The following is a 22283-nucleotide window of genomic DNA, read 5'->3' as shown; positions in this document are numbered from 1 at the left end:
GTTGCGTGGCCAACAACCAGGTACGCTCGTGCCTGCCTTTCTGGCATCTAACAGCAAGCAAACAGGGGCGTTCGTGCTACCTGAAGTTGATAATAATCTCTGTTTCCACAAAGTATGACCTTGGCTTGCGTCTGAACTATAAAGAAAAAGCAAAAGCAATGGACCTTTCCAGTAACAAGCGAAATCTGCGGAGTTTCTTAAAACAAAGCCCAACTTGCCTCCACCCGTCAGAATACATCGGCATCAAGCTGCCGTATTGATTTTCATCGTCCTTAATGAGCCATACTAGCGTATACTCAAACAAGAATTGCTAAAAGACAAAATACGCGCAAAGGTAGGTACTGAATATGTTGGTTGACTGGAACCTTGCCCTGCAAAAATGGCGAGAGCGGGAAGCAAGGCTAGGGAAGGAGGTGTACGCATGTGCAAAAGCTTACTGGAAAAAGGTCCAATGCACCGTTTTTTTGCAACCATGGCCTCATCGAAACTTTTTCAGCCAACTAGCAAAGAACTCTTGGGTCATCCAGGCCTTTCCATTTGCTGTTTACACCACAGACAGACATTCTCGCTTCCTGAAGTAACGAGGTCGTTTGTATTTCCCAATGATAAACAAGCGCCGCTTGTTGGAGCCATCCATATTTGCACAAAACAAAACCGTAACACATTCCTTTGAGACTTTGCGGCCGGAACAGGGTTCACCTCTCAACGCGAGAGTGCGATCGGGAAGCATGTGTGGCACAGACCAGCTTCATCGGCATTATAGATGTCTTTGTCCGCGTACGCGGAAATCATTGTCTCGAGATGAATGCGAAACCATGCCTGGATGCTGGCGTCGTCGACTTCCCCACTTTCGCCCGAGATTACTTTGCAGCTAATCCCGTGGCGATCTTTAAACCGCTGGATCCATCCGTTGAGGGGGTTGAAGCCTTCATGTTCAAACAAATGTCCAAAGGACTTAGCTTTCGCTTGTAGCATCGGGCCACTCACTGGGACGTTCTTGGCTCACACTTTGCGAAACCACCTAAACAAGGCTTCGTCGACGTCCTCATACTTTGACGTACGAATCTTCTTTCTTGAGAATGACGCAGAATCTTGCTGTAGCTACTTTCATACCTGTTCCCGGTACTTCCAGACAGTAGAAACCATTGTGTCAGCGACGTTGTACTTGGCCGCGACAGAAGCTTTTTTCATGCCACTTCCGACATCTCTGACGATGCTCTGTTTAGTTTTGAGAGACAGGGCGTGTCGTTTCTTGGCAATCTTGGGCTTGGGAGACGGAGAGATCGGGATGGACGGTCGATTTCCGCATGATATGCTTAACGTGATCCACACGCAGTCCAAACATACAACGTGGAGTAAGTGAGCAAACTGCAAGAAGCGAAACTAGGAACTATCCAGCTACCCAGCCTTCGATTTGCATGCGCGCGCAGTGTAAGAAATGAGGTTGGTGTTGCGTCACTCGAGCGAGGGGGTGAAATCGAAAGGGGGAAAGGCTTGGGGTGGCTCGATAAAGCTTTCAAAGTTAAGCACGCGCGTGCGTGTGTCGGTCGCACCTCGCTGCATTGTAACTTGCTGCATAGTCATTTGTCTTCGCCTCTCTCTTCGCTTCTTCAAGCAACCTCCTTCCCATCCTTGCCCTCACGAGTGCCGCTTGCAGCTAGCGCCGTTATCTAGTGACGCACGGCGGGGTCGGCGGTCTGTTCCGGAAACCGCACTATAACTGGTATTTCCCTTCGCGCGCCTGCATTTTAAGCGGTATGTAATTACATGGAGTTGTATGGGAGGCGAACTGGTGGTTAAAAAAAGCCGCATTATACCCCGCCCTGCACTATAAGCAGTTACGTTGTAAGTGGTCTATACTGTATTCGCTTCAAACTCAAAATCCACTATTTGAACAAGACTATGATAAAGGTACATATTATTCGGTACAACCAAAATAACAAAAGTGATCCATGTTATTTTCCGCGGCGAAGAGAAAAAATGCACAATAATTTTTGTCTACATTTGTCATTTCTTTGAGGAACAAATGTTCTTTCCTTTCGCCCAAGAGATCAGGAAGGCATGTCAATCCCATATGAGCAAATGTTAGGAGGTACTGAAGTTAGCACTCGACGGTGACACTTCTAAAGTACTCGCTACTCACCGCGTGTCCTCAAAAACAAGCAAAAACAATAGCCCACCAAAAGTAACATACTCCTCCCTCAAATCTTTGAGACTTTGTTTTGTCTGTCCCTTCCTTTTCCCTTGTCTCAGGTTTTTCCTAAGTATGAACGTTCACCAGCTAGCCTGTGCCACAACCCTTATTTCTATACTCCTCCCGGAAGTTCCTTTATTATTTGTTTTTGTTTACCTCTGCACATCCTGCATAAAGCTGTTAAGATTTCAAATATTTCAAAATAAATAAGGTAGCCATCGCTTTTCTTACCATATTACATTATACAGTATAGACCACTTACAACGTAACCGCTTATAGTGCAGGACCGGGTATAACGCGGCTTTTTAAACCACCGGTTTGCCTCCCATAGAACTTCATGTAATTACATACTGCTTAAAATGCAGGCGCGCGAAAGGAAATACCGGTGATAGTGCGGTTTCTCGAACAGCCCGCCGGCTGCGCCGACACTAGATAACGGCGCTAGCCGCGAGCGGCACTCGCGGGGCAAGGAGGTTGCTCGAAGAATCGGGGAGAAGCGAAGAGGGAGGCTTCAGTTGCCATAGCGACGGAGGGACGCATGCACGTGTCATGTGCGTGTGTGCGCCCCTCCGCTGTGTTGGAAACACGACCAACAAGCGCAACGACAGACCAATCACAGGTCAAGGAGAAGTGTTCGCGCGCGTTGCATGCCGGTCGCGGGCCGGCTTTTATCCGCGAACATGGCGTCGGTTGTGATCGTCGTCGTAGACGGTATGGTGGAAGTTTGTCGTTCCGCGTAAAAGCGCTATCCTTGACTGTGAATTTTCGTTGTGTGTCGCTATGATAACCCAGCACATACTTGAAGGGAAGATCCACCTACTCGTGCGGCGATATTGTGGCGCCACTCTCAAGATGGCAGAAACACCCGTGCCGTCGTGTTTGTTTACTTCGACTACAGTGGTGCTTTCTAAACATTTCTGCTTTCGACCATCGCCCGGATTTCTTATTTGGAGCATTTCGTGCCTGTGCTCAAGTTGAAGATATTACTGGCGCGTACCGTATAAAAGATGCGAATTTTCACGCGTTTTCATCGCCGGAGAAAAGTGATTAGGGTTAGCATTCCCGAACGCACGCAACGTCCATCCGCAGCCCGCGACGCCATTAAAAGGCTGCGCCAGGCAAAAGTCGCTCATTTCTTTCAAAATGTGTGGCACACTTGAGAGAGAAGTGCACTAGTCTGGTGAAATAAAGACTTTCCTCAAACTAAGCTTTATTTTTCATCTAACATAGAAATAAATTCTTTTACAAAGGTAAGTTGTCTGACGGCATGTATTTTGGCCTGAAAAATTGATGTTTTGGTTATAGCGCAGTACCGCTTATAGTGCGGATTTTCTCGACTCCCGCGACATACGTTATATGCGGTCTACACTGTATTTTACACAACTCACCTGAACAGAATATTTTTTTCTGAATCCACCTTTTTAGAAATAATTAGCACCACGTGGCAGAAAGCGGGGTTCAGGAGGTTCTGGGTATAAAAATATGTGAACATGCGCACTCCCTCGATATGGTTGGCCCTATCGAGCTGCAGTGACCTATTGTGGCTTATCTTTTTGCCCCCAAGTTTGCTCTAGGAGGCCTTCCTAATTCACTAATTGTTTCACATATTTTCATACCCAAACTTCACGAGCCGGCCACTTTCTGAAATGGTCCATTGCGTGTATGTTTCTGATTAAATAAAACTGCTCCTTTTCATACCGTTCGGGAAAAAAATGTCCAGCCGTGATTTCGTAAAGTATCCGTGCTCAATTCAAACTATAAATGTAAGATATTCATATTTGAAAACATTTAAATTCAAGTCGCAATCAAACTTGAATATTTATATTCGATTTTCAATCAAAGCTGATATTTGCATATGGTACCTCTACTATCTTGAGAGGACAGCCTAGACAGTGCCCCGGGAAGTTGCGCGCGAGAAGGACTCACAATGGCCTGAGAGTATTGTTTCTTGGACACTTTTCCGACAATGAAGATCTGGTCCTTGGTGAGCCCTAGGGCAGAGTAGACAGCAATGTCCTTCGCCGAGCCGTACGCAGCGTGGTAAACCACCTCCGCCTGCAAGAAAAGCAGTCATCTGTTACCCCCCCCCCCCCCCACAGACTGGGGCTGGTGTGGGCTCCTCTCACAAACGGGCCCCCCTTCCTTAACTGCACACCCGCATACCCCGATCGCTGAATGGCTCACCCTTTTCAGAGTGGGAAGGGCAGGGCGTGTCTTTTGAACTCCAGGCCTCCAGCATGTGCCCGGTGCCTCCCGCCATGCTTTGGCTCTGCGCATGCTCTCAAGCAGCGCGAAATGCCGAAGCATTGGCGGGTGGGATGGTCATGCTGGAGGCGGGACAACTGAAGCTCCTCCCTGCCCTTCTCACGTTGGCAGGGACCATGGTGTTGGTCTGAAGTATTTAACTGTGAAACACCGAAAACCATCACAGCCCAGTGGCCAACTGCCACGACTACCCCATTTTGAGGATTGAACTTTTGACACTGATTGCACCCCTCGCGTGAAAGACGGGCGTCCAGTGTGCGAGAAAATAGGTGTATGGAAGACGAGGTCAAAGTCAAAGTCAGTCGCGCAAGAAGATTTATGTACATAAAAGAAGAACCAAAAGTGGCTAATCTGCCACACACAGCTTCACTCGTAAAATGCAAATATTAAACTCATTCTTTCTCTGCAAGTCAGTCCACGGAGTGCATTCTGCAGCACCACCCCAAATGGTGTCACCGACGTACAAGGAGCACAAGTATGCCCCGTAAATTATGGGTAATTTTCATAATCTTTTCGTGTTCTCTAAAGGTGAAATAGTCGAAATATGCAGATGATATGAATCGTGCTGACTGCATTAATTGGAACAAAACCACCGTATATGGCAGCTGTAGCTGCCAGAGTTACCAACATGACGCACAAAGTGATCTTTATTTTAGGTCTGAAAGGTTGGCATGCTAACCTCGCTGCGGCACCTGGTGGCCACTTTATTAGTCTGCTTGTTTTACCTCTCCATGCATTCAATTGGTGAGAGTCGGTAAAATCGAGTAAAAGTCACACAAAAGCGTTGCCGGCACGGCAACACGGGCATATTTGAAGTTAAGGGCGCCTCACGCGCACGTGTTCAGCGCACACCCCGGGGATGTGCACCTACAATTCAAAGTTCGCACTACTCAAGAAGTGAAAGTAGCAAGCGACACTGGTACACCAGCAGCATTCTGAAATATCCGCACGTGACTTTGGCAGTTGTTGACAATATCTGGCTCTATTTATTGCTATGGAAACTGAGCCAGCTTGGCCTGTTGCTATGGTAATGCACGTGACGAATTACGGTGCAATATGATGCCGAGAAAACCATGGTACTACTGTGGCAGCTAAAGCTGCCATACACGGTCACTTTTACATGGTAATAAATGTCGGCCGAAAGACAAAACTTGGTGGAGCCGAGATGCGAACTCTGGGTCTCTTCATTACCAGTGAGGTTAACCACTGCACATTTTTAAGCTTCCAATGTTTTGTGAATTTTTTAAAGTGACGCACTTGGCACTCTGCTGAGAAAACTAACTTTCAAGATCAGGTGTAAACAGTTACATAAATCTTATGTATTATACCAACGTCATTGAAGCTCACAAACAATTAAGCTATCATGACATACAGGCTGTTTATGCTTCTCCAGGAATTTGTTCAGCAGATGGGCTTGTGCCTGCCTAGATCTAGGGCAGCGGTTCTCAAAATTTTGCCGTCACGAACCCCCTGACTTACTTAGAGGCCATTCAATGACCCCAAATGCATTCTGCATTGTGCAATGGCACAGGAGAGCTTTTTTTCTTTAAAGCGTTTTTGTGGCTTGGGACGGACCCCCACGAATGCCCTCGAGGACCCCCGGGGGTCCGCGGACCACAGTCTGAGAACCGCTGATCTAGGGTGTCCCTAAATTATAATGCAACCACAGGATGACACAGTTTTTGGGGCTGTTCTGGTGGCTATCATTCCAACCGCCCGGTCAAGTTCACACTCCCCAGTCGCTCCCCAGCCTGAAATGGATGGCTACGCCTGACACCAAGTGCAAATTTGAAATTCATCGGCCTTGCAATGAAGTCGACCAGAGTTTGGACGCTCACCAAACGAGACGGAACGCAACCAGAACTCGACCTCGCGTACCAAATTTTTCTCGGCGTGGAAGTCGCCTCTCGAACCTCATAGTGGCTTGGAATCAATGAGTGAATTGCCAAGATGAATATCAGCAATTTGCTTAGAATAATTTTGAGGGCAACATCCCAGTGCAGAAGACTGCTCTTCTTTGAAATGCACTTCACCTGCCAGGATTATGAAATGACGGACTGGGATCTGACCAACATCGCCTTAGAAACAATAACCTGCCCATGATGAAAAACTGTGTGAGACACAAGGACACAGAGTAGAGGAATACATACAGAAGAAGGAGCTGACTATCAACTTCCTTATTTTGAAGACACGAAAAGTATAGGGTTTTCCTTTTCTTTCACCGTGGAGTTGCTTCTTTTTTGTTTTCTTCGAAGGCTAAGTTATCCAAGGTCCAAAAAGGCCATCTCACTGACCCCAACGTTCACTGATGGTTGGCTCATGCACATTGTTTTCTTTTTTGCTATATGCTAGGCCTCAATAATCTCCCTAGACAACAAAGTTTGGTGTTTGTACAAAATATTTGTGTCTCTAAAGCGAGGTTCACAGCCGCAGTCCCGGCAACGCGCTGCTAAATGAGAGTATGCTCCCATTTAGCAATGCATCCTCTGTGTCCTTGCGTTTAGCGCTATTTTGTAGCGTGAGCTACACTGGCCGAGGTAGAGCAGTTTCGCGTGGCTCCCAAAGAGCTGTGCTGCACAAGCGCGAGGAGCAGTGACGTCATACGGCGCACAGCTGGCGCGCCGGAGCCACTGTCACTGCCGCCGCCACGCGCTCTGTTGCCGCCGCGCCCGCCGCGCCGGTCTGCGCATTCCAGAGGAGTGACGTCAGAGCCATACATGGGTAAACTACTTCCAAAATGTAATTTAATTACCATTACAATTACTTTGCTTCAAAAGTAGTTTAACTACAATTACAATTACTACTATGTGAAAAGTAATTAATTACAATTACAAATTACTTTTAAAAGGTAATGCAATTACTTTATAATTACTTTTTTCTGAGAGCGACCCGACTTGAGCCATATAACTTAAAACTAGTTGTATAGAATGCAACGTGTCTGTTCATTCCTTGCCCCATTGTTTGAGGAGGCTTAAAGGGGTACTCTGCCGTTTTCTTCATAGTCCCCGATTTGCCTAAAAACTAGCTAAAAACACCAACAAACATCGCTGAACTAGTAACCCAAATATTTGGACAAAATAACTTTTTTTCGCGAAGTTACAGAATTTACAATTTTGGTCCTCATCGTGTTTTCCAAAGTGAAAAGCTCTACTGGCAACATTGAAAAAGTGACGTCATGAGTGTGCAGGGGTTCACTCTTTGGGCTGTAGACTTTGTTTTCAACTGATTACAAGCAGTTTTATGGTGTCAAATGAATGCTTTGGAATGTCGCTCCAGCTCCCGCGCAGCAGCACGATACAAATGCTCGGTATAGTTCATTTTTAGACTGCCCGCTCGAACCGCAAGCCGGAACATTCAAGACGTCACGGTAATGAAAAGCGCAGGTATATTCGAATCTTCGTTTTGGCGTCATTTTCATTTGCCGATTTCACAATAACTATTCTGAATTTCATGATACAAAATAACATATTAGAAAGAGTAAAGGACGGCGATTTCAAAGATATAGTTAGTTGGGGTTGCTCAAAAAGTCGCCGGAGTTCCCCTTTAAAGGGACCATGAAATGATTTTAAAATCGAGTTTCATCCGCCGCACGTCATAAAAGGTGTGAAAAGAAACACAAAAACACAAAAATAGGGAGCCAAAAAAAATTATTTGCTATAGAACTTTTAAAAGAAAACTGGACTCTTTTGCGCCTTCTTTCCTTCGCCTTTTCACTAAGATGCATCCGCGGAAACGGAGCACGTCAGCCGAATCCACGTCGCCTATTGGGTAAGAGCCTACCTCACCAGCACCGCGATCGTAAACAATAAATAGCCGGCGAATGTTTCGTAAAAGTTTTGTTAAATAATATTCAGATCCACATTTTGTAGCATAATTAGAGATGTGTGGCAAAAATTGCCAAATTTGATAATGCTGAGAGCCAAGTGCCATCTATCGTGTGGTAATTGAAGCAACTACTGCGCGTGCGCAGTAGGGCAGGGCCGACAATTACTTGGGTAGCGGCGACCGACGAACATTTATTTTCTTTGTTTTCCTTCCTCTCAAAACTCTGACTGACTGAACGTTTATTTTTCTACGTGTTCTTCTCGCGCGTGTCGACTTCAAGCAGCAAGAAAACAGTACTTAAAACAGACCACGACGAACAAGAACGCTGGATCCACCGACTCCGACGAAGCGAGCTGCTCAGAATATAGGCCTAGCAGGCATTCCGACTCAGCGCTGCGTTGCTTCATCGCAAGACTGTCTGCCTACGACCGGCTGGCGTGCTAAATGGAACATGCCCGCACGACCTTTGTGGACCCTTGCCGTATTATAGTTTGATCGCTGACCTCAATTTTAGATGAAAAGGTGAGGTCAATCTCTTCCCCTTGTTTTCCGAGGCAGTGTTGACGAACACTCGTCGAAAAGGGACTCTCGTCGATTCTATCTTCTTGTTTTGTGTGATATAGAGCTGAAATAAATGCCGTATGGATTACCTTCGTAACACGGTATGTACACTTTGTTATTGGTATGCCATTTTTATTCTGACAGACTGCACGTCACTGTCGAGCTATAACAGTTCATGGGAGGTATACGTGCAACCATGGTCCAACCTTTTTTTGCCGAGTGTCGCGTCAGTATCGAGTTGCAATCGTAAAAGAACGGTCCCGAAGCGCTTACCAACAGCGCGAATACAGCACTTCCATCAAGCGCGCGCGTCCGCTCCGAGTGTAAACAGGTATTTACGTGGCTCTTGCTGACACTCGTAGTTCAAACGTATCTTTTTTAACGTCGGCTCACTCCTGCATCTCCGAGGCCGCTAAAAACGCCGCGGCAATTTGTTTCCATCTACGTCGATTTGCAAACGACTGACACGGGCCGGCCCTTTTGCCAACAATGACAGTTGGGTTGACTTCTGGAGTCTTCACCGGAAAACTCGCTGCACTTCCCAACAGGCATACCGGCGTATGGGACTAGTCCCATGCTGTCGCTGTAGCGCAACATATCTCATTGAATTTCACTCAGCTGCGATGCGGCGATCAGAGGCGCCGATTCAGAAAATACGTCGGTGACATCAGCGCAATAAAACCTACCGGCGCACCCCAACTCGTTGCCGCTAACGCTCCCATTCTCCTACTGCTGAGAGAACTTCCGGTCCCGGAAACAGCGTACGTCCAACATCACCTAAACAGAAGGCCTCCGCATGGTTTCCTCTTCTTCTATGAAATGTCATCACAGTCGGATCGTGCTCGGTCGGCTATTGGACCCGAGTCCGACCTTCGACGCGCTGATTGGCCACGAGCCGCAGCCGAACACTGACGCAGCACTCGTGCCCAATCTCTCGCCTCGATCGATCTGACTATGATGACGCGTGTGGAGGCCTTCTGTCTAGGTGGTGTTGGTACGTCACGGCTTGTTTTGCGATCAGTTGGAGAGAAAGAAAAAGTCAATATTTCATTAATTTTTTGTGTAGAAGTTAATAAACCAAGACGAAAACGGATGCCTGTTCGGCATTCAGTGAACATTGACGGTTTAATGTAAAAGTTATCTGGAAAAAGTAAAAAGGTCATTTCATGGTCCCTTTAAGCATCGCTGCATAAATGCCACGTGTTGTACTTTCCTTTTAAAAATTTTGTTAAATTCAAGATAGAACTTGACAGTTTGGGGAAATGAACTACTGCGTTCTTATATTTTTAATAAATAACAATAAAGTAGTTCATATGCTGGAAGACGCCGAATCGCCAAAGAAAAAATTGGCCTGACAGACTTTTGTCAGCCAGGCCAATAAAATGCGACAATTAGTCATATATTAATATTTTTGCAAGTGTTAATATAAAACTAAAATCCACATGCGCTAATATGACCGAATTCACAAACAAACATCATGGTATTGTAAATTATTCACAATGAGTTGAAATTATAATGGCTCAGAAATATATAAGAATCAAATCGGGGCTCCTGAATCATTGGTCACAATATTCACAGGTGCGAGGTCAGTCTCGAAACTGCTTATGCAAATAATATTCGAAGTAAAACCAACAAGAAATAAACTTGAAAATAATACAAAGATACAAATATGTGACAGTACTGGAAGAGGGACGTAAACAATTGACAAAAAAGAAAGATAAAGAACTTCATGGACAATTAAAATTCCCAACCTCAGCTGACAGCTGAAGCTCAATTTTTTTTTCTTTCAATATGTTGGCATATTTACGCTATTGTTTTCTCCTCGCACCGCAGACGATGCTACACGGCACCGCTGAGGTAGACTCCAAAGATGATTGTCTCTCAGCCCGCAGTCTAAGCATCAAAACAACAAACAATGCGACGCTATTTATGTTGTGCCTGTCTTTGCGCGAGTGTTTCATTGAGAGATAGGCTGCCAATGCGAGCGCTGAGGCTTTCAGAGGTTCCGTCGGCGCTGCAAAGTTTTGCAAAAGTAATTGTAATTGTGCCTGAAATTTTGCAATTACTGATGCTAGAAAGTAATTAAATTACAATTACGATTCCTTTTAGTAAAAAGTAATTATTACAATTACAAATTACCAAGAAAAGTAATTAAATTACAGTAATTCCATTACTGTAATTGAATTATTACCGCGGCAGGCGCACTGGCGTCGCCGCGTGCCCAGCTGTGCACCTCCGTTGCGCAGTAGTCAAGTCTGACGCTGCATCGGAGCCGCTTGATAGCGCCTCTCATTTTGTGCGCATAAGCTCACGCTTCGTATATCCTGGCATAGCCGAGCTAAGCCACCGCAATTTTTTTTTTATCATGAATGTTTATCAATTAGCCCAACTGTCCATTCTTGTAACATAACCTGCCCGTTAAACCGTCGCCAGTGGGTCCCCGACCTCCCCCGAGTAACAAACACGACAAAGCTCGACGAGTAGGCGGCAAAGCGGCGTACGCATAGGTCTCGATGTTGCTGCCCGCCAGCATTGTGCCCGCCATAAAATGCTGCAAGACGCGCTCGCGGCGACGCGGAACAGGTCTGGGGGGGAACTCACGTGTGTCTGTAAATGTCTGAGGTAGCTGGCCTTGTGGCGAAGGGGCTCGGTAGAGAGCCCCTCGGCAAAGGAGACCAGGCCGTGGGGGAAGTTGTGCTGGGCCAGCCAGGAGACCACGCGCTGCTGCTGCATGTCGGGACGCCCCGTGATGTAGATGATCAGGTAGCCCAGCTCCTGCCAGTGCCTGGGAACAAATGCGTGGCACACGCCAGGCTAAAGGCCTTCTGTGGACGTGCTCGCAGGTACCCTACAAGCGTGCCAGGGGCGCGAAACCAGCAGTTGACAATCGAAAGGCACTGGGGGTCTGTGTCACGACTAAATACCTACCGCAACCGGAGCAGTTATTTAGCCACGACTGTTCTCATTTTTCGTGCATGTCATTAGTGTACATGGGTGCAGTGGTTCACAGAAAGTAGATTGCTTCGTAACTCAGAAATTCATAGTCATTCCTAGCTTGCGGAGTTGTCTATTCTATGTGTTAGAAAGTTTTGTCAAACAGAAATTTTACTTCATTATATATAATGTGAAGCTTTTGATAAACCTCAGAGCGGCACGCCATTCTGAGGTTTACCAGAAGCTCCCTTTTCACACTCCTCAGCCAGTTTTGCTCCCCTTGGCATTTTGTTCATTATATACAAGCACTTTCACGGAAGAAGTGTACATTACAAAGTGGCCTGACTGTACAACCCTCCAACAACCAAAGCTCACAGAGCTAGTTTCGACTTTGGTTTTAAGTGAAACAATTTTAAAATTTGTCGCCCCTTACCCATATATTAGCGGAAGTTGCATTAACCTTAGGTTATAGTCTGTTGCAGGTTAATAAAAGTAGGATAGGCTCCCTTCCTCACAAAGCTCTCCACTCTTTCCACTCGAGCAGACCGAGCGCTGGGGAGGAGGAAGCCACCGATTATAGTGAGCAGAGGGCTTTGTGGGAGAGGCGTGTTTTTTTTAACCTGCAGCAAACTATGGCACAGATGACTTCAGTTCTAAGGGCACCTGCACAGGAACCCCACCATAAACTGAAACCCAAGTACCGAGTGCACCTCGTGGAAGGCGCCTCACCTGACCACATCCACGGCTCCGGCCCGCACCTTCGGGTCCCTCCCGGACACGGACACGCTGGCTGTGAAGGAGCCGTCGATGCTGAACACCACACACTCCGTCTTGGGCGGAACCACCGCCAGGAAGAAGTCAATCGCCGTGTGATCTCCCCTGCGCGCCGCAAGTCCAACAGGCTCTCAATGGACCGCAACACTTGCAAAGCAGGTTACGCTCATTATCAAGATCTTGATAGGTAAGTAAAGCCCATCATAGAAGTTGCAACTAAAACGTTTGCTTTGAAAAAAAGGACCTTGCATGATATCTAAAGCTGTCGTTCCAAGGATCATCCCCCTCAGGTTGAAACCAGGAAGCATTGGCAGAAAATGGCTTCACTCTTGCTGGCCCCATAGAATGTCCTAGCCAAAGTTGCTTGGCGCATTCAAGGAAAGTGAAGCTTCAAGACACAGCTGGCTGAGAATCTGCCATAGACACCTCCAAACTACTCCTGGGCGCACATCGTTATTTGAGTGTAGTTTGCACTACGTTGTGAATTTGAAATGCTCCTTGCACTCTGACCGGAGCAAGGGCGGGCTTCCCCACCTGACGATGGCCTTGACCGGGAAGAGCCCGTAGCCCAGGCCCAAGTCCCGGGGTACGCAGAAGCCGAGGCGCCCATTGCGGTCCGTCAGCTGCGTGCCCAGCAGGGTCCACTGGCCATTGTCGCGCATGAGGTGCAAGTCCACCTTCTCCCCGGATAGGGCCACCATGTCCAGGGGCCCGTACATGAAGCGGGCGCTCAGCAGCTGGGGGTCCCCCTCCTTCACAATGACGTCGTTGGCCCGGTGGTTGGCCGCCACGTTCTGCAAGGCCCCACCCGCACACCAAACGGTCAAACTTCCAGACACCCCAAAACTCCAGTCTAGAGCACCATTGCATTATTAGTTAATGTGCTACATGAAACAAGACTAGTTGTACTAGATTAACCAAGACCAGTTGTGCAATGTTAACCAAGTCAGTTGTGCCATGTTAACAGGGTGCTCAGCATATGTTTCTAAGCTATAGAAACCCACCCGGTGTTTAGATAAATAAGCCAGGCTCCAATTACCTTATAATCTCACCATGGCATTTGCTTTTTTAGAAAGCAGTCGGTGGGTGTTATGAACCTTGTGGTTTCTTTCGGTTTTGTTTCGGCTCCACCACTTTTGCACGAGTCCATTTGCTCTAAGCCTGTGGATGTCCACGCGAAATAAACTGTTGTTCGAGAGTTGCACTCCTTTTCAACTCCGACCAAGGGGGAATTCTTGACTGCCCCATTGTCTCTGATCAGGCACTTTTTGTGCAGCTCATTGAAAAGCATGTCGACAAAGTTCTACCACATGTGATCACATGTTCTCCAGCCACACCAGCCGGTGGAAGTGAGTCCTGCATATGTACTGCTCGCCATCATTCCGCTTTCCCGCAGCACGGAAATATTCAGAGGGAGAGCGCACCTCTACATGCGTTAACATGTGCAGGCATGCCAGCTGTTGTAAAAAAACATAAATGTGGCTTATTGCAGCCTTCTACCGCAAATTTACCAAAACGTAAGACAGCATCTACTGTATATGCAAGCGTCTGCCACATATCGCACAACTATTATGCACTGTGTGCACAAAGAAAATCTGAATCTTTGCCAATCTCAGACAGAAGGAATTCCGGATAAGCTATTAATTTAAAACTACTTCTGGTTCCAGTTGACTTTGTTATAATTGAGTTTCACTGTACCAGAGGTATAAAAACGAGAATTCAACTTGTGGTTTACCACGGTGGAACTCAGTCAACTCAGCTGTAGAGCTCTGCTCAGAAGAGGGGGGTCCCAAGACATGTCACCTGCCAAGGGGTGCACACTGTGCATTAGGAGCGATTATTATTAGGGGCGAAGCTCCTTAGGGTCTAGCCAATTGTCCATCCGTCCGTCTAGACGGTGTTCGTGCTCACATAAAAAGAAAAAATGTTTGCGCAGACGACAGGATTCAAACCTGTGCGGGGAGATCCCAATGGATTTCTAGTCCATCGCCTTAACCACTCGGCAACGACTGCATTACGAGTAGGGGGCTCTGAGATGTGGTAGTAACTCAAGAGCTGGGGTTTCTGTCATGGATGAAACTTTGCATGTAGCCGCTCAACATCAATACAGGAGAGGGCGCTGCGGTCAAATGCGTATATAATCGCGTTAAACTTTGCATGCATTGGTTCAACGTTTATAGACGAGAGGGCGCTGCAGTCAAATGCTCAAATGCGTATATAACCACGTTCCATACCACACATTCTCTTTCTGACATGGATCGTTGACTTAAGCGGTGGAGATGCGTTCCCACGGCTTCTAGCGGATCCAAGCTGATCCGCTAGAAGAACCACTGGCTCTGCATTTCACCGACCGTAAAGCAGTAATAATGAAGTCGAAACGCAACCCAGAACTCAGCACTACCTATGAGGAATAAAAAAAAAAGTCAGCACCATCAGCACTACCTACAAACAATAAAATCAGTATCATCAGAACCACCAGAGCTTCGCCCCAATCAACATCATTCACCACGTGGAGATGCGGTTATTTTTTATTACCAGTCACCCTTTGTCGAGATTTCCAAGGTGTCTACCTGCTATTGAAATATTTTACTGTTGTTTGCAGTGACAATTTTTAATGGATGCTTTTGTTTTATTAGCATTCAAGAGTGTGTCTCTCTGCAGGTAAAGAACACTTTTCAAATGCTTGCCCACTTCCATAGCAAAAACAGCATTCCTCCATAAGCAATGCCTTCACAGCAGACTCACTGGAGTGTGCCTATTTGTTTGAATGCAGAGCCGCTAATCCCGGTATTTTCCAAGACAACCTGCTAGAAGACGAACTATCCTACGCACCAGTAGCACGGCCGCTGGACATGGTTTAGGATGCTTTCTGTTGTACAGCGTATAAGAAAAGTCCCCGACCGAGCAAGTCTAGCAACACAGGTACAGCCTGTCAAGCTTGTTTATGCAGATCCACGTAAAAGTCGTTATACTTTGTTTCACTTCATAAGGACACTGAATAGAGAGTTTTGGAATAGCGCATGCTAAAGCTTTGCGTACGCAAAGAATAGTGTCGTCGCCACTGCGCGTGCTCCGAACGCAAACCAGGTTTTGCGCTTTGCGTGCGCAATTTTAGCATGCGCTATTTCTCGGAAATAGTGTGTGTGCACAAAGAGTCTTTGCGCTTCTCCAAGGAGGATTCGTGATGAGAAGTTGGCTAAAGCCAAGGCAAGCAGAGTTAAAAGAATGGCGGCTTTCAGGATTATGTCGGCGGCTACGGCTGCTGTGGCTGCTTTGGCGGCGTCGTGAGTGCGACGTCAACAGCATCCTCGTGACTACGATTTTCAATACGAGACGACATTGTACTCGGTTTAGCAACAATCACCGGCAACTAGACGCCTGCGACGTGCGAACATTTCTGGGCGAAGGTTCAATGTGCGAAACTCAGTACACGAGACCTCTCTTGCCGAGGCGACGCAAGCGGACACGACCGGTCAACCGCTCGCGTTGCATTCTCGTGTTTAAACAAATCTAAAATGGTACTCTGGACCAAAAAACTTGTTTTCTTCTAAAGTTACAGCATTTCGTGTGTGAAATAAAAATTGTGACTGTATCTTGGTGGCGTCGCAAGCATGAGATGCTTGGGCTTTTGCGTCGCGATGGAGAAACGCTATTCTAAAACTCTCTTGCGTCGTGTGTGCTAATACAAGCGCTAAATTTCGAGTTAGCGTGCGCTAAAATTGCGAGCGTTATTCTAAAACTCCCTAATGCCTGAAAAATAGTCTTAAGTGTCTAGACCAGACACGTATGTCACAAAAAGAAAAACCTTTTAAGAACAAAAAGATTTAAAGCAATATTTATGTTACAACATGTGGCAGAAGCTACAAGAATGAGCTATGGGCTTTCAGCGTCCCTGCCAAGCACACACGTTTGTGCGGTACTGGCATCGTTCGAGACAGCATGCTCGCGCTCATGACTTCGGTTTCGTTTGCACACACAGTGCAATCCACTTATAACGATAGTAGATATAAAAATGTATTGCTTATGACAATCAGTATCTAGAGCTCCTAGTCTAGATACAACGATAATCGGTTAGAATGATTAAATTTTCGGGTTTCCTCATTACTGTTACAGGTGGACTTTACTGTACAATGAAAGCAACTGTAGACAAGCGCGTCGGCAGGGTAAGGCGGCGGGCCCCTTGCCTTGATCTTGACGGAGGTGCGCTTGCGGAGCCACTTCTCGCGGGGCTGCCCTGGCACAAAGGGGGCCAGGTCTCGGTCGAGGGCCGGAGCGCCCCCCGGGGCCGGCTGGGCGCAGTCTCCCCTGAGCAGCTGGCGCAGCAGCAGCCCCACCACATCCATGGACTCCCAGTAGCTGGCGTGGAACAGGTGCGGTAGAACGTGGGGCGGGAAGTTGGCCAGCCCCTCCGGGCAGTACAGGGCAAAGTCCAGGCGCCGACTGCCCCACCACTTCTGTGTCACTGCGCGTCACGAATGTGCCCCGCTCAGAACGCCGGTCCATCTCGAGGGCGAAACTCGCGCGACGACCACCCCGATAGGGCGGCGCACCGCCAAAGAAGATTGCGTCTCTTTACCGCCTAACTGCCCGTTAAATAAAAGTTAAGGCTGATCCATGCGCTTGCGACTGCTAACGACTAAACGCCTTAAAACCTCCTCGGATCTCTTATGACGGGAGGACACGCTGGCGCCATCTATCGGGTGGTGTCGTGGAACACTTAGCACTTGCATACATTTCCTATCTTTTTCGTGCATCGTTCTTCCATCGTTGGATCGAAAAACTCTTGACAATGTTATATATACTTCTTATATGTATAGGCTCTATGTACATTTGATCTCGCAAATACTGCAAAACCTTCACTCTAGTGACATGCAGTTCCAGGGCCTTTACTTTTGACGGACAGCACGCCGCTTCACCCTTTGACGCTCGTTGCCGTACGTGTATGGTGGCGATGATACTTTTAATATTTCTCACCTAAATGCAAAACTGCACATGCCCCAGAGGTGCTGCTCTCTGTTATGTCTCTGAGGAACTATAAATGCTGTATTTGCAGCATGTTTCGCCTCACTGGTACTAAACAAAACACCAAGGGGAGCGAAGCTGGCAGAAGAACGTGAAGAGAGCTTCTAAGAAACTAAGAAACCCGAAGAAGCTAGGTCTCCTAGTAAAACATCGCTATTCTGAGGTTTACCAAAAGCACCCTCTGTTGAGAAATAAAGAGGAACAAGCAGGGGGATTCGGGGGAATGAGAGAGAGTGGTTACCACAGGGGCAGCGTTTCGATAAACGGCCATTGGAACTGACACGACTTGGGTCTCTCCTTCCATTACAATTTGGTGCCAAAACCCCGGGAGACAACATGGACTGCCTGCGAAGGACCTGTGACGTTGTCCGCACCGCCGTGGCCCAGACGCTCGCCTAGATTGACGCTCTTCTTGAGCAGCCGGACTCGACAAAGGTTGAATTGCGCATACAGCTTAACTACCTGATCGAAAAGCAAACTGGCCTGGTCGACCTTGACAGGCATTTTGGCCTTGACTGCAGATGAAGACCTGGGCAACGAGCTCAACAAGGCCGACGACTACCGCTTGGGAATTAATTGAGGAATCGCACGCGTTCAACACACCCTGGACTTCAGAGCCCAACTTCTGACCATCAACTCGCGCATGACGGCCATGCCATCTGACACCCTACAGTCTGGCAGCCTCCCTCCAACGGCAGAGACTTCCAGCAACAACCCTCCAATCCCTGCATCAAGGAGCCAGCAAACTGTCAAACTTCCAAAACTCCAACGACCAACCTTTCAGGAAATCTCAAGGATTTGCAAGCGTTTTGGAACCATTTTGATCTCGCTATCCACAGTAATCCCAATCTCCCAGCCATTAAAAAATTCAAGTACTTAATGACATGCCTCACTGACAATTCAAGGCAAGCAGTTGAAGGCATTCGCCTCTCTGAACAAAATTATGCACTGGCAGTGTGTACACTGCATGACCACTTCGAAAGATGAGACATTTTAATTGACAAACACATCGACCACCTTCTTAGTCTCCCAAAAATCAGCAGCTCAAAGAATGTGACGCAACTTAGCCAACCGTTCAATGCCATCCGCTTGAGCACAACATCTTTAGAAGGTTTGAAAGCTCCACTTGACAACTATGCGGTGGTGCTACCCCGCGTACTGAGGCAGTCCTTTCTTGAAGATTTGGTGACCCTCTATCAGCAAAAACTCAGAAAGTATGACAACTGTAAACTCCAGTGATACTGAACTAACACCAGGCAATCAAATCAAGCTCATCATGAGGTTCATCCAGATCCAAGTCGAGATCCATGAAGAAGTAGGCATGTGCGAATATTCAATTTTTCCGAATATTCAATCGAATAGTACATTATTCGGTATTCGCTTCGATCCGAATTCCGATATTCGAAAAAGTTTGTCGGCAGTAACGAATAGCGGAAGGAAGGCCGATTGTATCTGGTAGTATCGGTTTCGGTTGTTACTCATGAAAGCCGCATCGGCATCAAGAAATAAAAAAATATCCAATCCAATCCAAGACATGCTAAACCGATCAGAAAATCGTGCGTCGCAGCTCCACAAAGGATTCCGAAGTGTGCTCGTTCTAGGTGCTGCGTGTTTGTTCGTATGGCTGACGGGTCATCGACGGCAGCCGGGAACGATGAAAGTGAAGCCGGTGTGTATCGAAATCCGATATGGAACTACTTCTTGGAAGTGCCACCGGGAAATGAAGCTCGGTGTCTCAAATGCAAGGCAGCGCTGAAAACTCCAGGTGCGTTGCGAGGGTACGACAACGACCCTCGCAACGCACCTGAAAAGGCACCCTGATTTGTACAAGACTTTCGAATGTGAGCGTCAAGCACGCGGGAGTGCAGTCAAACACAAGAATGGGAGTAAACCGAATCATCAGCAACCGTCGGTAGCCGACAGTTGCAAGCCCAAACTGAAACCGACTGTACAGTTTTAGTTTGGGTATGCTGTACGGAATGCATCCATACAGCATCGTAGAAGAAAGTGGTTTCGTTGAAATGATGAAGCTTGCCATGCCCGACTACACCATGCCGTCGTGGACGACCTTATCGCACGCTGTCATCCCGGATCTATAAGAGTCCAAAAAGAAAGAACTAAGAAAGAGTCTGCGAGACATTTTCAGTAGCGGAGTAGAATGTTACTCCATCACGACGGATGGCTGGACATCGCGCGCAAACGATAGCTACATCTCCGTGACTTGCCACGTGATGGACAAAGAATTTGGACAGCACGTGCACGCTTTGGCTTGTACGGACATGAGTGACTCCCACACGACTGAAAACCTAAAACAGTTCATCAAAAGTGCTATCGAGGACTGGGAACTACCAGCACCAGGCACTATGCCGATTTATGTAGTCACGGACAATGCAAGGAATTTCACCTCAGCGTTTGCACGGTCACCGTGGTCTGGCGTGCGGTGCTTCGGACACACTCTCCACTGCAGCTGTGCATCAGCAACGCCAAAAAAGAAGTGGCGGGTTTCTCGCAGTTATGTGCGAAAGCTAGAACCATTGTGGCTCGATATAAAAGGAGTGCAAAGGCCCGCGGGCGCCTTATGGAAATCCAAAAGAACATGAACCTTGAGCCAATTGAAGTTGTGCAAGACGTTCCAACACGTTGAAACAGTGAACACGCCATGATGAAGAGGCTTGTGAAGCTTCGCGTGTCCGTCAGCTTGGAGCTGTCGGAATGTGACACAGTGGAACCTCTCAGTGCAAGTGAGTGGAGGCTCATGACTGCAGTAGTGAAGGTCTTGCAGCCTCTCAAGCAAGCCACAGCTGAGCTGTCTGGAGACAGCTATCCGACCCTCTCCCAAGTGATTCCCTTATTAGAGTGCACCAAGGTTGTTCTCAGTCGACACTCTACCGATGAAGCAGGATCAGTTGCCTCGAGCCTCATACAAAGCATCAAGACACGATTTCCAGATGGGAATTAGATGTGTCGCCTTCTAGGTTTGTCAATGTTGGTGGACCCCAAATACAAGGACGGGTGCTACACTGGAGAGGCAGAAAACAAATGGGCATGCACACTCCTGACGAAGGCCGTCGAGGAGAGCGCATCAGTGGACGAGCCTAGTGATGCAGCCGCCGAAACTAGCGGAGGCATATGAGACTCGTTGGGAGACACCCTGTGGGATGTCTTCTCCAGTCTTAGTTCTGACACGCACCAAAAGCCAGGCCACGAATTCGCTACCGAGTCTGTTGAGTACCTGAAGACACCCCTTGCGCGCACAGGAGACCCCTTGGCATGGTGGAGGTGCAGGGGAAGACATCTGTTCCCATCCCTGGTCCATGTTGCCCGTAGGTATCTCTCGATACCAGCAACCCAGACTAGGAGTGAAAGGCTTTTCTCAAGCGCAGGAAGCATCGTGAGCTGTAGGAGGGAGCTTCTCCTCCCTGATCATGTGCAGCAGCTCGTGTCTTCATGAAAATCACTGACTTTTCTTGTACTAAGTTTTGATTTGTGCATGAGCTTAAGTTTTGATTTGAGGGTGCATTGCAGTGAAAATAAATGGTCTGTGAAGTGACCACTGCATAACTTTTGCTAATAATTTTTTCCTACATCTATTCGAATTATTCGCTTTGAAAATATTCGAAGCAAATTACTATTCGCTTTGAATTCGCTTCGAACTAAAAAAACACTATTTGCACATGCCTACAAAGAAGGACACATGAAACAATCCATATGCTTATCCCTAGCCCTGCCTTTTCAACCAAGGCATCAAGCAGAATATATGCAAAACAATCCCTCTGCACTTGCGCTAACTAATGAATCTGTTCAGCATAACGCCTTCAGCTGTCTGCTCTGCAGCTCCAATGAGCACGATGATCAGTTGCCAACTTCAACTATCAACAGAAGAAAAACTATCACAACTGACCCGAGCATGTTGCTGCTCTAAATGTAGTAAACGCAACCACGTCGCACGGGCTTGCCATTCAGCAAGCAACCTTATCTGCACCAGCTGTGGAGGACACCACCTAACAATGCTCTGTGATGTGTCTCGTCCCCTTCCATTTACACAAGGCACTTCTCAATCTCAGGCGCACCCTTATGACAACACCACAGCAGCTACGACTGCTCCTTCAAATGTGGCAAAGAATGGACAGTCTGTTTCCCTTCAAACTGCTCAAGTTTGGGCTTGTACGGTACCTTTGGATCCTACTGGACAGCAGCAGCCAGAGAACCTTTGTATGTTGTGGCCTCCCCGAGAAACTATACTGCCCTCTTCTTGGACACGATAAGCTGACCGTATCCACATTTGGTAGTGCTCGCCGTCCATCACAATATGACTGTCGACGAGTCAGCCTCGATTTACGTAATCAGTTCAACAGCACCGTAATCACATTGGAAGCACTGGAGGTGCCAGAGAGATGCACTGTCACCAATGACCCAATCGACGACAAGGTTCAAGCCCAACTCCGCTCCGAAAACATGCTGGCCACTAAAGTAGAACCAAAGGGAGCGCAATGCCCAAATGAAATAAGTGTACTCATCAGGTTCGATGCCTACTGGAGGATTGCCACAGGAGTAATAACCGTGTCAGTGAGACACTGACAGCCGTAGAGACCGTCTATTAAATATTGAGGACACTTCCCACCAATGTGGATGCATGCCCGACTATACACTTCGCAGGAAAAGAGACCGAGCAGCATGTGCTCAGAAGAGAAGAAGTAGGCGACCAGCT

The 22283-nt window shown here is 47.4% G+C and overlaps 1 protein-coding gene across 4 annotated transcripts in view; it reads right to left on the bottom strand.

Annotated features, from left to right (window-relative positions):
* The window catches only part of LOC8052304 (protein retinal degeneration B), a 144485-nt gene that overhangs the window by 7739 nt on the left and 114463 nt on the right, over window positions 1-22283 (bottom strand). For all 4 annotated transcript variants that reach the window (XM_029977865.4, XM_029977867.4, XM_029977866.4 and 1 more), the window contains 5 exons: window positions 16738-17015; window positions 13088-13347; window positions 12509-12658; window positions 11447-11630; window positions 4121-4249 (listed from right to left, as the gene is read on the bottom strand). In XM_029977865.4, coding sequence (XP_029833725.2) covers window positions 4121-4249; window positions 11447-11630; window positions 12509-12658; window positions 13088-13347; window positions 16738-17015 — 1001 coding nt within the window. The remainder of the gene's footprint in view (window positions 1-4120; window positions 4250-11446; window positions 11631-12508; window positions 12659-13087; window positions 13348-16737; window positions 17016-22283) is intronic.

The sequence above is a fragment of the Ixodes scapularis genome, unplaced genomic scaffold (assembly GCF_016920785.2).
Source record: "Ixodes scapularis isolate PalLabHiFi unplaced genomic scaffold, ASM1692078v2 PGA_scaffold1__304_contigs__length_218370807, whole genome shotgun sequence".
Classification (NCBI taxonomy): domain Eukaryota; kingdom Metazoa; phylum Arthropoda; class Arachnida; order Ixodida; family Ixodidae; genus Ixodes; species Ixodes scapularis.
The sequence above is the reverse complement of the archived record's forward strand: the minus strand, read 5'-3'. Positions and strand labels throughout refer to the sequence as shown.